At 35.9% G+C, this 15,720-nt stretch overlaps 1 protein-coding gene, 2 long non-coding RNA genes and 1 other non-coding gene across 5 annotated transcripts; 2 read left to right on the top strand and 2 right to left on the bottom strand.

Annotated features, from left to right (window-relative positions):
* The first annotated feature begins 281 nt into the window (after positions 1 to 281).
* tcof1 (treacle ribosome biogenesis factor 1) lies at positions 282 to 4,947 on the top strand. 2 transcript variants are annotated; one of them, XM_026280310.1, is made up of 8 exons: positions 282 to 518; positions 1,049 to 1,104; positions 1,203 to 1,219; positions 2,154 to 2,212; positions 2,303 to 2,438; positions 2,507 to 3,946; positions 4,050 to 4,150; positions 4,428 to 4,947. In XM_026280310.1, exons 1-8 carry the CDS (start codon positions 402 to 404, stop codon positions 4,491 to 4,493), a joined length of 1,992 nt encoding a protein of 663 aa, XP_026136095.1. In that variant the 5' UTR covers positions 282 to 401; the 3' UTR covers positions 4,494 to 4,947. The 2 variants fall into 2 exon arrangements, with proteins under 2 accessions (XP_026136095.1, XP_026136094.1); XM_026280309.1 differs by having other exon boundaries at positions 2,151 to 2,212.
* A 1,385-nt stretch (positions 4,948 to 6,332) lies between these two features.
* Positions 6,333 to 6,414, bottom strand: trnas-gcu (transfer RNA serine (anticodon GCU)). The gene has a single exon. It is a non-coding gene; the product is annotated as a tRNA-Ser (tRNA).
* Positions 6,415 to 7,809: 1,395 nt separating this feature from the next.
* On the bottom strand, positions 7,810 to 11,223 carry LOC113114489 (uncharacterized). The gene is made up of 3 exons (XR_003293747.1): positions 11,136 to 11,223; positions 10,366 to 10,533; positions 7,810 to 8,042 (listed from the first exon to the last, which is right to left on the bottom strand). It is a non-coding gene; the product is annotated as an uncharacterized LOC113114489 (long non-coding RNA).
* Positions 11,224 to 14,767: 3,544 nt separating this feature from the next.
* LOC113114488 (uncharacterized) lies at positions 14,768 to 15,720 on the top strand. Its single transcript, XR_003293746.1, has 3 exons — positions 14,768 to 14,851; positions 15,369 to 15,581; positions 15,669 to 15,720. It is a non-coding gene; the product is annotated as an uncharacterized LOC113114488 (long non-coding RNA).

The following is a 15,720-nucleotide window of genomic DNA, read 5'->3' as shown; positions in this document are numbered from 1 at the left end:
TCGAAATTAATTGTTTGACAGCAATAATAATAATATTATATATATATATATATATATATATATATATATATATATATATATATATATATATATATATATATATATATAGCATAATGTATGTGTGTATTTATTTATTCATTTAAATTTATTTTATTTATCATATTTTACTACAATAACATATATATACGTACAGTATAAAAATTTCTCATACGCTACAGAAACCGATCGCACCTTAAAGAACTACATTTCCCATGATGCAGTGTGACTAGTGCAGAGTTCAGGGGTCAAAGTGAAGGAAAACGCGTGTCGCTGCTACTCGAATGTAGCGGAAATAGAAATATGCAGCAAAGTTTTTCCTAAGTTTCGCGCCCACCCTTTTTAAACTCATCCTCATCCCAAACATGAACTCAAATATTACAGACGCCTCGCAGGACGAGCTGATCAAATTAATATATCACCATTTAAAGGACAACGGCTACAAGAAAGCAGCCAACGTGCTGAGAAAGCACGCGCCCCAGGTGCAGATATGTAACGTTATATTCATGTGTGTTCGAGAGAAAGTATGCTTGTAGATCAAGAAATTGTATTATTCCATGCTTTTTAAAATGTCAAGAGAATTCAAAATAAAGCATTTCAACGCTTGCATTAGTGTAGTCGAACCTTATCTGATGCATTTACCAATACAAACTTATTTGGTGTTTATCACTCCAAAGCACACTGAAATCACTGCTTATCAGTGACAAAATTAACGTTACAAGATGTCTATAATCCATAATACATTAGTTAAAGCTGTATTCATACCTCTGTAGTTGGCAATAACTGCATGCATGCGTTAAATATGACTTGAGTGGAAGAAACAAGCATGTTTTTAAACTCGTGCATGTAGTGCTAATGAACTTTGTCCTGTGGTTACTGATATTAGTGCACGGATAAAACTGTGTGCACCAGTTCACAGTGCTTTATTTGTTCTATTAAAGTTGATGTCAGACGAGCTCTGTATTGCCTGAATGCACGTAATGCTTGTATTAAATATGGCCTTAAATTACAGGTTGAAACTGAAGAAGTGAAAGCATCCTTGAGCGACATCTTTAAGAAGTGGGGAAGGTAAGACGGTGCATGTGTGTCTCGTGTTGTAGGCTTCAATGAAATGGTTTCAAACTAATTTCTCATTTTTCTTCCTTTTAACAATGTGACCCGTTCAGCTCAGATGATGGAGATGGTATGTACATCAGAGACTTTACTAAATATTATTTATCACAGCCCCCTCTGCTGGTAAACGAGTAGTTCATTTCAGTGTTTATATTGTGTTATGTGTGTTTGAGCAGTGTTTTTCTGACATTTGTCTGGAGCTTCCATGAGTCTGACAACCTAACAACCTAGTTTGTGTACCAATTTACTCATCCAAGATGTTTCTTCATGGAAACAGATTTGGCGTTACATCACTTGCTCACCAATGAATTCCCTGCGGTGAATGGGTGCCGTCAGAATGAGTCCAAACAGCTGATAAAACATCACAATAATCCACAAGACTCCAGTCTGTCAATTTATGTGAAATGTAAAGCTGCTTTATAAGAATCAAATCCATTATTGAGATGTTTCTGACTTCCAACCATCGCCTCTGTCTAAAATGCATGTCGTCTGTCCATATTATGGCTTTCTCCAGTGAAAAAGTAATCTTTCCTGAATCAGGAGAGAAATATGCTCAGATCAAGTACTTTTGACAGTTAAAACCGTTTAAAACTGTTCTAAACAAATATGTAGGGAATTTTTGCTGTGAGGAAAACAGGAAATTTACTTTTTTTTAAATGGAGGAAGCACTGTTAGGTATGATGGATTCATATTTTTGCTAGAAGTGACGGTTTGAGGTTAAAAACATCTTGATGGATTTGTAAAGTTGTAAAGACATTTAATGACGTAATGCTACATTTCACCAAATCTGTTCTGATGAAGAATCAAACTCATCCACATCTTGGATCGCCTGAGGTTGAATACATTTTAATTTCTGGTAGAAATCTTCTTTTAAATAGGAAGAATTTGAAGCTTTATTTTAGACATTTGTAGTAGAGTTGTGATCAAGCTGAACTATGATACTAACCCTCAGTTTCTTTAAGTTCTTTATATTTTTGGTTGTTTGTTTTGTGTATGGAAAGTAGTGGATCCAAAAAAGTCTGCGAGCAGCAAGACGACTTCAGGATTGGCCAAAAAATCAACGGTATTTGATTTAAAACTGACCAAAATATTTGATATTTATGAATATATGAATATATCACCTGACATATTCATGACTTACCCCACTCCACAGAAACAGAAGAAAAAAGAAACCGTGACAAAACCGAGGGAAAGAAAAAAGTCGGTGCCTCCTTTGGCAGGGAACGATTCTGATTCAGACTCGAGTTTAGATGTGGAGAAGTGGAGGAAAATGGTTTCTCAGTTATCAGGTGAGATTTACATGAGATTAATACAGAAACATGAACTGTGATTATTGAAGTTTGTCTGTTGTAACCAGATGCTGATCGAGTGAAGATGGATGTTCTCTCGATCTTGGAAGACCCTCCGGTCTCATCTGCCAAGTCTTCAGCAAAGGGAAGGACGACAAAGAAGCCGGCGAGAGCTAAAAAAGAGGCAAACCCAGCCAAGAAGGGAAAGACCAGTACACCAGCAAAGAAATCGACTTCCAAACCTGACGACATTCCCCTAACAACTGACACATCTGAGACTCCTTCAAAAAAGTCAAAAGACAAAGACTCTGTAGCTCTTTCTGAATCTCATGAAGTTAAGACACCATCCAAAAAGGCTGGGAATAAGACAAATAGTAGTATCTCAGGTCTTGATGTGGTTAAGACCCCTAAAAAAACAAAGGCTAAAGCCACGAACTTATCTGATACACCAGAAGCACACCATGAAATGAATGGACTCTTAAAAACTAGCAAAACAGCCTCTCCGCTGACCAGGACTAAAGAGGTTGGTGTAACAGATTCAGAAGCCAATACGACTCCTAAAAGAGTTCACTTTAAAAAAGATAATGGTTTGTCAGAGCAAGCTGAGACCAGTGTTTGCAAAGATATTGATACCTCAGAAACCAGCAGCATTGAAAATCCGTCTAAAAAGGCTAAAAAGAAGAAAAGCCAATCTGAAAGCAGTAATGTTGAAACTGACAATAGTCCCTTAAATATGAAAGCTGCTAGCAAGCTGCTAGAAACTGACGCTACGATGGACGCTAGCTCTGACCAATCAGAGACGCCATCAAAAAAAGTGAAAAACAAGAAGCCCGTTCCCGATGAGACTCCTTCAAAGAAGGTTAAAGCTAAGAAAACCCAAGGCCCTTCTGAGATTGACCAAGAAACGACATCGGAGAAACCCGATGCTTCTCTAGAATTCTCTTCATCTAAAAAGAACAAACTTAAGGCAAGTAAAAGCCATTCAGAAACCGTTGAGCCTGAAACGCCATCAAAAAAAGCTAAAGCCAAGAAAGTTAAAAGCACCGAAGACCCTGCCGAGGAGGAAACGACCGGTAAGAAACCCAAAACAGCCGCATCGGATGCTGATCTCCTGCAGTCTGACTCCACAAACAGCTCTTCGACGAAAAGAAGAAGCAAGGCTGCTGATGCTGTGGAGATCCAGAATGACGCTCCTTCAGAAACACCCTTAAAAAGTAGTAAATCTCAAGCGAAGACTGTAGATGGTGATGGTCTGGGAAATGAGGAAACCTGTAGTCACGATCTAAAAACTCCTTCCAAAAAAAGAAAACACAAAAGGGAAGAAGCATGTGATGTCCCAGCACCGGAGGAGGCCACGCCTGAGCCCAAGAAGACCAAGAAAGACAAAGAGAAGAAGAAAAGCAAGGAGAGTGAAAACACAGATGCTCTTCAACCACCACCAGCAGCAGAAGAAGAAGAAGAAGAAGAAGAAGCATCTGTTCCTGTAGAAACGAGTCAGAAGAAAAAGAGTGAGTCATTAAATACATGTATATCCTGGCTTGTGGCTTTATTTTACTGCTTCTTTCAGTTTTTGTTTGCTTGTGTTCCCTGGCACATTGAAATGACGTACAGAGAAGAAGAAAAAGAAGGAGAGAGATGAAGAAACCGAGGAGATGATCCCTGATGATCCTCCTGTATCTGCTCCAGATGAGGAGGAGGTCGTGCACAGAAAGGTAGAGTTTGTGAATGAATTGCATGATTGAAACTGCACAGTTTCTAAAAGAAAGTTTGCAGGTTTTCCTCTTTTGAAAAGTCTTGGAGATCGGTCTTAAGTGAAGTGTTACTACAATGGCTCATTGTGTTTCTTAAATGGTATTTACTTGGTCTTAAAAAGTCTTTGTCTTTATAAAAACCCGATGGAAACCTTTATAATAATAATTATAATAATACAACTGATTTAGATGAATTGTTCTGTAAGTAATTTACTTGCATTGCTCTTTTATTGTCCAGAAAAAGAAGTCTTCAAAAGAGAAACGGCTCAGTAGTGATGAAACTCATGGAGTCAACAGCACATAACAACAGACTTCAGTTCACAATCTCGGCTGAAATCAGTATTTAACCTGAATGCATGCTCCGTCCTTATTGTATGGATCATGTTTGTTCATATGTATGTAAGTCAGTGTTTTTATGTTTTGTATTTTTATGGGAAGGTACGTTTTGAGAAATATTTAGTATTGTTTTTTTTTTTTATTATTGTCTTTTTCTATTTTTGATAACTGGATTTCCTGTGATTAAGATGAATTTTATGCCTTTTGTATTCTTTTAAAAACTTTTTTTTTTTTTTTATAAATCAAGAGATCCAAGGAAAAAAAAAACATTGTTTTATTTTCATTTTGGTCATATGATAGGTTTTTTAAAGATCAAATATTTAATTCTATAAATGTGTTAAAATGTATGCACATTAAGAAAAAAAAAGTCATGTTGTATATGTCATTTTTGATTCAAAATAGACATCAGATGGTTGAAATTACAACGGCCTCCTCTCATTCTTCACACAGAAATGCACGTCAGATATAAATACATATGTTGGCATATTTCCTAGAATTAAAACAAAATATACATTTGGGTGAAAAATATATTGCATTTATTTTAGAAATTGCCAATTAATCAGAAAAGATAAAAAGTAACAGCCACATTTTCCCAGAAAATACTGTAATTTGTGAAATACTTTAATGATGCCTTTTAAATTGAAATAAAAGAAAACATCCCAAATACACATTTTAGTGCTTATTTTATTACACTATTTCCATCTTCAGGATGTTATACCAAACTTTAAGTATATGTTACTCATTTACTGCGTCATAAATCTACACCATCATTGACATACACCAAACTTTGTAGGGCAATCTGTTTACATCATATATCACTCACTCTAAAAACACATTTTATTTCTAAAAACATGTTAAACTACGTAAAAAAAAAAACTAAAATCTGTCTACAAAATGACTATTCAATATTACGATATCTGTTCTGGAAATTTATGCAAATCAATGGATATTTAATTGTGAAATGCCTCTTTTTATATATATCTAACATTGACGTACTGTATTATAAAACGATTCACAATGTGTTTTATTGTACTGGGATTATGAAAGTGACGTGACATTCAGCCAAGTATGGTGACCCATACTCAGAATTTGTGCTCTGCATTTAACCCATCCGAAGTGCACACACACACAGAGCAGTGAACACACACACACTCCACTGCAAGCCCAGCACTGCAATGGAGACATCCCTGGTCGACATTCACAGAAAATGACTTGAAAGGATGAAAGGGGAAGTCGTGGCCTAATGGTTCGAGAATTGGACTCCCAATTGAAGGGTTGTGAGTTTGAGTTTTGGGCCGGCAGGGGGAGTGCATGTAGAGTTCTCTCTCCACTTTCAATACCATGACTTAGGTGCCCTTGAGCAAGGCATCGAACCCCCAACTGCTCCCTGGGCTCTGCAGCATGGTTGCCCACTGCTCCAGGTGTGTGTTCGTTCACTGCTCTGTGTGTGTGTGCACTTCGGATGGGTTAAATGCAGAGCACAAATTCTGAGTATGGGTCACCATACTTGGCAGATTGTCACGTCACTTTTCACTGTGAACACACACCCGGAGCAGTGGGCAGCCATTTATGCTGCGGCACCCGGCAATTCCTGACTCGAACTCACAACCTTTCGATTGGGAGTCCGACTCTCTAACCATTAGGTCACAACTCTCCTGTTATTAACTGTATTAAATAAGGTAATATATATTATTTAACATTTTATGAAACCTGTGGTGTCTTACCATAATAAACAGAAGTGTTAAAGTAGATTAACACTAAATAAATGCTAAATGTTTTTCAAGACGGAAAAAAAAGAATCACAAACCGACGAGGATGGGATTCGAACCCACGCGTGCAGAGCACAATGGATTAGCAGTCCATCGCCTTAACCACTCGGCCACCTCGTCGCGGCACCGCAAGGTCGACTGGAACATGATAAAGTTCGAGTACACAATAGAACGTAATTCTGTTTAATTCTATAAAAACAGCACTGTATTGCTACCGTTACGTCTGTATACTTATACATTGGCACTGAATAATTATAAAGTAACATTATCTCTGTGTATGTATAAGCGTTATGTCCACCAGGTGGCGGTGTTGCCGTATTCCTTATAGACGATGTTCAAGTCTTCTTTTTTTGGCAGAAGAGTTCTGAAAGCATGTTTCCTCATTACACAAGAGAAAACTGACAGCGGAAGCCTGACTTCAGACAAGATCCCAATTTAAAGAGGTCATATGATGCGATTTCAATGTTTCCTTTCTCTTTTGGAATGTTACAAGCTCTTTGTACATAAATAAGATCTGTAAAGTTGCAAAGACTTAAGTCTCAAATCCAAAGAGATATTCTTTATCAAAGTTAAGACTCTGCCATACCCCCCTAAAACAACTCATTCAAACACAACCCACATGTCTATGTCACTATGTGTAATGCCACCCGAATGTTCACGCAGAGAAAGGCGGCGTGGTTTCAGTAACCATTTAGTGTTGAGGCAGTCAGTTGGCCAATCAGAGCAGACTGTGCTTGTCGGAAGGAGGGATTTTGTAGAAAACGACGTGTTTGAGAGAGGTGGGAATAAATACCTAAAATACACCATAAAAAAAAAAAATCCCGTAAAAAAAAAACAGTAAAACTCCTGCAGCTGGGGTGCCGGAAAAATACCGTTAAATAACGGGCACATTAAGTGAGGTAATTTTCCATAATTCAAAAATACATTTTTTTTGCTGTAATTACACATGAGATTTTCTGTATTTTCTTCAGCTTTTAATGTGTGAAAAGATGTTTTACATAAATATTGTGGAAAGTTAAAAAAAAAAACATTAAATTATCAAAGTTTTAACACTGAGAACACTGAGCTTTAATTCAAATAATCAGCCGTAAGTGCGAAAATGTGTAAAAAAAAAAATAATAATAATTTATTGACCGATCTGCAAGAATATACCAATAGTTTGTTCAGGACTGCAATTTACTAATATTTTTTGTCCAAAACTGCAACAATATACCAGTATAAAGATTATAGCACAACTGCAACAATATTCCAATAATTTGTCCATAACTGCAATAGTATAGAAAACATTATTACAAATGATCATAACTGCAACAATATTCCAATTAAAAAATAAGTTCAAAAGTTTCAATTAGATCACAACTGCAACAACAAACCAATTCAGTTTGCTCATAACTGCAACATATTATATATATATTTATATATATATATATATATATATAACTGAAACAACACACAATAAAATAATTGTTCAAAACTGCAACAATTCATCTCGAAAACAGATGATGCATGAACAAAAAAAAATTCAACCATGAAAGCAAATAATCAGCAAGTATTTTAAGTCTGAGACACTGTCAAGAATTTCTGCTAGGCAATATAGGAAGATCTGACACTCAAAGTTTTACTCCATCCTTTCATAGTCCGCAATCTTGTTAATCAGTGAAAGAACCTTTGGACTGACTGACGATTTCTTTCTGGATGTGGTCTTCTCCACTTTCGATCCCTTCTCGGGTTTCATCTTAAAAAGGCATCTGTTGAATAAAAAAAAAAAAAACTTTAGTAATAAAACATGGACTGTAACATATGCTGTGAATATATAGAAAATAAAAGCAGAACAATAAGATCTTGCAAAGGGCATGCTTGTGGTGGATGTTGTGAAGAAGTATGTGAGAGGTAGTTGTGTGTGAGACAGACTGAGAAGGTTGTGAATGTAAGAGAGTGTGTTGTGTGAGGATAAGAGTTTGAGGATGCATGTAGGGCTGCACGATTAATCACATGCGGTTGTCAGATGTGTTTGCAGATGAATCCCATTCGATTATGAACAGGATACTGGGTAGCTTGTCAGTAAACTACAGCTCTGTGTATTAAATGTTGCTCGATTTGAAAACAGGTGATGGATGTTTACTACTAGGGCAGTCACTTTTGTGAAAAAATAATTTTCGATTTTTAAGACATAAGTGTTCATTTTCCAAGTCTAAAAAAAAAAAACGTTTTTCCTTTTTCAATGTCAAATAACGGACGAACGTAAAGAAAGCGCTGGAAACGCACAAGTCAGCAATATTTCTTATTTATTGGCATGAAGTTTCGTGCAGAACAGCAACAAAAGTGCAACATTCTCGAAAAAATATATATGCAGAGGGGACGGCTGCCATCCCTTATGAAACAAAAATATATTGCAGTATATTGGAAAATATCATGTAATATATTAGGCATATATTCTTATATATATTTATTTTTTCCAATATATTGCAATATATTGAAAGCAGCAATCGTTTGTATATTTTGCAATATATTATATAATATATGTATCATCAATATATTATTAAATGTATTCAAATATATAAAATATTAGAAAATAAAAAGGGAAAATAATATATTACAACATATCAAAATATATTTTAAGAAATATATTGGTAAATATATTTTCCTTTCGTAAGGGATAACAAAAGAAAAACATCACTGCAGGCTTCAACCCGGCTGCATTTATGATTTAGGCAATTCAAAAATCTCCAAGATTATTTTAAATAATGATTAAATCCATTTCAAACAACTGTTCAAAAAAATTAAACTTTAAATGGACTTGAGAACAGGCCATGTGTGTTTTTGCATAAGGAAATGCACCAAAAGGCTAGGACCATTACAAATTTTTTGGACAGGAAAACAAGTCGATCAACATTTTGGGGTGCAGAGCAGAGCTTTTTTATGTCCAGCTGTTGAGAAGACGCGCTCCGACCGCACTGATGTCCCAGGACACTCAGGTAGGCCACAGCTGCGCAAGGTGGGGGTATTATTGCCAATTTTCCACCACAAAGCCGATCGCTGTCAGCTTGCAATGGTCCTTTTCATAACTCAGAATCTCCTGTAATTAGATGCGCGAATGAGGCGAATTCACGTCTACCGCGCCGCGAGACCACCAGACGCGCATAAACGCGTCGTTACATTGACTTAACATTGAAATCATTCGCGCCAGACACTATTCGCGTTTGGTGTGAACGCACAGAGGTCGCTTTCAAATTTCGAATTTTCAAATTGCTTTTTTTGCTTTTGTTTTTTTCTGTCTAGGTTTCGCAACACATACTGCACTTTCGGAATTCTTTATTTTCTGTTTCTGCTTGTTTGTGAGTTTTGTTACATCTATTTTTTTATGGTTTAATTATTTTAAAATTAATAGTGTGCATATTTGGTTAAAATCGATTCCATATTTTCATTTTCGAAACTATTTTTGGTTGGTTTGATCGAGTGTGCAATCGATTTTCGAACTAAAAGTGACAGCCCTATTTACTACTAATCACAGGACCGGCTTTACTGACGAGACAACGCGTGTGATTAATCATGTCGCCCTAGAAGCCTGTGTGGGGATGTGCGTGAGAGTGTGTTAGTGTGTGTGAGAGTGTGTGTGAGGATGCATGTGTGACTGTCTATGTGAGAGTGTTTGGATGTTTGTATCAGGATGTGTGTGTGAGAGTGTGTTTGTTTGTGAGAGAATGTGTATGTGAGAGTGTGTGAGTGTACGGATGCATTTGTAAGAGTATGTGAAAGTGCTTAACTGTGTGTGTGAAGATGCGTGTGAGAGAGTGTGTGTGTGAGAGAGTGTGTGTGAGGATACATGTGTAACTGTCTATGTTAGAGTGTGTGGATGTTTATATAAGAATGTGTGTGTGTGAGGATGCGTGCGTGAGAATGTGTGTGTGTGTAGGCATGTGTGGGTGTGTGTGTGACTGTATGTGTGTGAGAGTGTGTGTGTTAGAATGAGTGTATGTAAGGATGCGTAAGTCAGTGTGTGTTGAATAGGTGTAAGTGACTGTGTGTGAGAACCCGCGTGTGATACGTGTGAGAGTGAGTGTATGTTTTTACCTTTGCACAATCTCTTGCGTTTCTCCTTGGTTTCCTGGGTATGAAATGTTCAAGCAGTAGTATGAAGCAAACATCAGCTTCAGAGCGTTGCAGAGGATGGTGATGTGGCCGTTAACTATGACTTGGTCAACAGAAAACAAAGTTCTCTGCGGTCAAAGGGGGAACTTCCTGTTGTCATGCATAAGAAAAAGAAGAGATCAGTTCGTCCCCTTGGAATTATAAGGTTCTATCTGACATTTTTTGTCAAAACTGAGTTATTCACATAATCTTATTCAGTGACAATGTATTTACATTATGTGATGTTTTATTTTAAGTTGTGTACATTTTGGGATTTTTTTATTGAAAAAACAAGACGGTTCTATCTACAGAAGTCTATGGAACACAAAAACTTTAACGCTCAATATCTCAAAACTACTCAGAACGCAGATAGAACCTTATAATTCCAAGGGGACGAGTTACACTGTGAGAAACTAATTTTCCTTTAAATATATTCAAACATACCATACACAATTATGTTTCTGACAGCTAGTAACTTGACATGAAAAGGTCCCTGCCTGTGACACAGAAGATAACTGGCAATGATGACGGTCAACATGACTTTTAAATGCATCGTAATTTCTGAACCGTAAGTGCAAACTGCCAGCAACAAGCTAATAGGTAGTGTGCCTCATTTCTGTGTAGCCCTTGATGCGGTGAATTGTGAGTTTTCAAAGAAACACCACCACTATTACAAGTGTAATATATGACGATCTTTGCATTGTGCAACTCACCCTTTCATGTTGACCTTGGTTTAAGCCGCTCACTTAACCTATCTGTAAGGAGAAAAAAAAGCATGTAAATGTGAAATTTTAGGAAATCTACAAAAATAAAAAGAAATATATTGATAAATGTATTATATCTATAGTTCTGAACCTTATCTGTGTCACTTGTTCATCCCTATCAGTGAGTCTATCAATAATCCCTATAAGCTTCAATAGCAGTGCTTTAATTATAGAACGGTGATTAAAACTGTCATGAAACAGAAGTTGTGAAACTTTTTTCCCTAGGCGTAGATTACAAGATTACAAGGTTATATGAATTCTCAGATGACACACTGCAGACATTGTTTTTTCATTCACAATTTTAACTGGTCAGTGGTTTTAGTCACCAGCTTTCTGAAACACTTTTAATATTTTTAATATTTGCTTGACCGATTGACAGATATAAAGGGTAACCAACAGAAATAATGTATTAAAAAGTGATTAAATACTGACTGTAACAATATTCCAGACCATCAGTGAGGCTCTATCTGGAAGTAAAAAACTAAAACATGCAGACAAAATAAAATAGTTAAGTGAATTTCATTATACAAGTGTAATAACCAGTGCTTGAAGAGGGAGAAGTGCCGATGAACACCGACGTTACTAAAATCATTTCAAATCACGCGTCACTTTAAACGCTGGTCCTAATGAATCGGTTTCTAAATTCAGAATTTTCTGAATTGTATTTTTAATCTATTAAAAAATATGGCATTATATTATTAATGCCACACACACACACACAATTTATATATAAAAACACACATACACACACACACATACTGCACGTACACATAAACATACATATAGCGCATTATGCACATTGACATGTTTTTCATGTGATTTTACATAGGAAAATTAAATTTACAGTCTATTTCTTTCATTCAAATTTTTAAACTGTATTTCAAAATTACGTGAAAAAAACTGTAAAATAAAACTGTAAAATTCCGTAAAATAACAGTTTTTTTTACAGTGTAATGTACAGTGTTTGAACAATAATGTTTTTTGAACATAAAAGCATGTCACCATATTCTGTTACACCAAATAATGATCTTTAAAAAAACTATCATATGACACCTTTGAATGCAGTCTTTCTTTATGGCTCACGTGTTTTATAGCCTAAAATGTATAATGCTTTTTATTGCTGTATAATGGACTAAAACCAAATATCACAGGAACAAGATATTCAAGAATGTTTTGTTTGTATGTGTGGAAATTAAGTAACAATCATTTATTAATTAAACAATCTGCATGGGTTCTTTAAGAAATAGCTCTTACATATACATACATACATACATACATACATATATATATATATATATATATATATATATATATATATATATGTATACATATATATATATATATATATATACAAAAATATAGCCTATATATATATATACATTCACAATTTCTAAGTGAAGCTTTGTAGGGGGAAAAAGTATATATATATATATATATATATATATATATATATATATATATATATATATATATATATATATATATATATATATATATCCCATTTTGTTTCTTGTTAAGAAAAGTTAAAAGAACTCTGCTTTAAATGGTACTTTATTTGCTGTGCTAATGTAATTAATTAAAGGTTAAGTGTAAATGATTAAGACTGTTTAGTAGTGCTTATGACAAGCATCACTATTACTATTGCCCAAAACATCTGTTTTTCAGGAAAAAAGAACTAAAAATACAGTTGAAATTTGCAAAAGAGTGCAATCTTTCTTACCTCATTCTTTCTATGACTCAAACATTCATCATAATTCATGATTACCATGAACGCCCCCCCTCTCTCTCTGGCTCCTCCCTAAACACTTTTCCTGTGCAGTTAAATATGTCCCAACAGCATCTCAGCATCTCATTCAGGCAGCGTGTTTGCCTTGTGCTCCCGTGATGAAGGTTGTGGTGTTCCTCCTCTCCCTCACGGTGTGTCTGAAGTCTTCCTGTGTCCTGGCGAAGACTCTGGAGTTCTTCATCGCAGCAGTGGAAACTAAGTGGGAATATGTGTTTACAGACACAACAGATCCTACTGCAAACCAGAGGTGGGCACATTTATTATTATGCACACACATGCTTTTCAATTATTGCTACCCATAAAGATTTATTATATACACTTTTATGTCTTTTATTATACAAATGTTGCTAGTGTTCTCAAAACACCACTGTGTTCAAACAGTAAGTGTTTTATCAGAGTAAATGGGAATCTGACCATCAAGCATAATGTCATCAGTTAGTAATTATTGAAAGAAAACAGCTTTGAGAAAGTGTTTGATCTTTTCATTAGTTGGCATGGACTCAGTCCAGCGACCCTTAAAGGCAAAAAGTTTTTAGGGCTGTCCAAATTTCAATTATGCTTCCAAGTTGTATAGTTAAACAGAGCATAACAAATTTGAGCATAGTTTGCACTTAGACACAGTCAATGTCATTCATAATTTGATTGATTTTTTTGTGAACAGAAGCCTGCCTGTTACTTATTTATAAATAATATAGTGTAGTGATTTTCAGTTTATGAATAGTGAATATGTGGTCAGAACAAACATGCTTTGATTTGGTGTTTTAAGAACAGAGCGTAATAACAGCTCACATTAGTGTGAAACCACAGCAGATCATTTGCTGAATATGCATACTTCTTGCAACCATTATAATCCTTTATCAGACAAAATGTTCTAAGTTGGTACAAAAATTTTGAAATACATTGTCGGGTATAATTATTAAAGGAATAGTTCACCCAAAATGAAAATTTGCTGAACATTTTCTCACCCTCAGGCCATTTAAGATCTAGAGTAGTTTGTTTATTCTTCAGATGTGGAGAAATGTATCATTACCACAACAATGGATACTCTAAAGTGAATGGGTGCCATCAGAATGGGAGTCCAAACAGCTGATAAAAACATCCAAATAATATGGAAGTATTACATCCGACTAGCCGATCAATTAATGTCCTGTGAAAGTCAAAAGCTGTGCGTTTGATGTTTTTAACTTCAAATCACCACTTCCAAAATGTTATAAATTAACGCAAAGAGTCACAATAACTCACAAATACATCACAACAATCCACAAATGTGGATTATTGTTGTTTTTATCATCTGTTTGGACTCTCATTCTGACGGCACCCATTCACTGCAGAGGATCCATTGTTGAGCAACTGATGCAATGCTACGTTTCTCCAAATCTGTTCTGATTAAGAAATAAACTTGTCTATATTGTGAATGGGCTGAGTATGAATATATTTGTGTGTGAAACTATTTTTTTTTTTTCAATATTAAGCAATGATATGCAAACTCTAGTGGAAGTTGTGTTGTATTATGTTTCATTGCACTGTTTTGCAAATATGTCTAGTGACAGCAAAATTATTCCTAACAGGAAATTAGCATCTGGTGTCCAGAAATACATCAAGGCTGTATATACAGAATTACACTGATGCTACTTTTACAACACCGAAGTCAAAACCTCCATGGGCTGGTCAGTATAGGTGTTTGAAATCTCAGCTTCTTAGGAAAAAACATGAAGTTTAGAAATGAATAAATAGAATATTAAATGATCTGTTTCAGGTATTCAAGGCCCGACTATCAGAACAGTGGTGGAACGACAGGGTTGTGGTGCACTTCAAAACTTTGCATCACAATCTTACAGTATTTCTCCAATCGGCATTCAGTACTGGAAACAATCGGAAGGTACAGTAAATCTAAAATAATTTGCATTCAATATATAAAAATAAAGGTTTACAGGCATTGATGGTTCCATGAAGAACATTTAATATCCAAGGAATCTTTCCATTGCACCAAACGTTCTTTATAATATCACAAAGTTCTAAACGTTCTAAAAGTGGTTCTTTTAAGAATTACTCAGTGTAACGTTTTGGGGAATCACACTGCTGCGAAAAACCCTTCTGAAATGTAAACAATTTAACCCCAGACTGTCCAACTTTTACAGCATAAGACAAAATGTTTCTAGACTGAAATTGCAGCATCATTATAGGCTTGTTTTGGAATTCTGTAATGTGTTATGTAACACCGGAGATACTAATAAATTCCAGAGAACATAAAATACATGTGATTTCCCGCATTAGATAATTTCGGGCTTACCCATCATAAAAGCACTATTTTGAGAGATACAGCAATATCCTGATGGGTTTGAAAACCCATAATGTGTAAAGATAAACCTCAACATCCTTCTGCTTTTCGATGGCAGGCGCGGGGTACGAGGACTCCAGTTCTGTTCAGGAGCGAGCGGACGATGCAGTGCCTCCTGGTGGTTACTACAAGTACGTGTGGGACATTTCTCCCAACTCCGGGCCAACCACATCAGATCCAGACTGTCTCACCTACATCTACTCATCACAGGTGGACATCGTCCGAGACTTCAACAGCGGACTCGTCGGGACTCTTCTGATCTGTAAAACAGGTGTGATTGTTGCTTCTCTGTTGGGATTGTACTGAAACGAGTGCACTGTATATTTGACATGTCTTTTAACATTTGACCCTCTCTCAGAGGCTCTGACCGAGGAGAGACAGCGGAAGGTTCCCGAGTTCATCTTGCTTTT

The sequence above is a fragment of the Carassius auratus genome, chromosome 14, assembly GCF_003368295.1.
Source record: "Carassius auratus strain Wakin chromosome 14, ASM336829v1, whole genome shotgun sequence".
Lineage (NCBI taxonomy): Eukaryota > Metazoa > Chordata > Actinopteri > Cypriniformes > Cyprinidae > Carassius > Carassius auratus.
This window is presented reverse-complemented; position numbering and strand designations above follow the sequence as displayed.

Coding starts and splice junctions, on each gene's coding strand:
- tcof1 (XM_026280309.1), top strand. CDS start 402: ATGAACTCAAATATTACAGACGCCTCGCAGGACGAGCTGATCAAATTA. Junction 3,947..4,049: donor AACGAGTCAGAAGAAAAAGA/GTGAGTCATTAA, acceptor AATGACGTACAG/AGAAGAAGAAAAAGAAGGAG. Junction 4,151..4,427: donor AGGAGGTCGTGCACAGAAAG/GTAGAGTTTGTG, acceptor TTTATTGTCCAG/AAAAAGAAGTCTTCAAAAGA.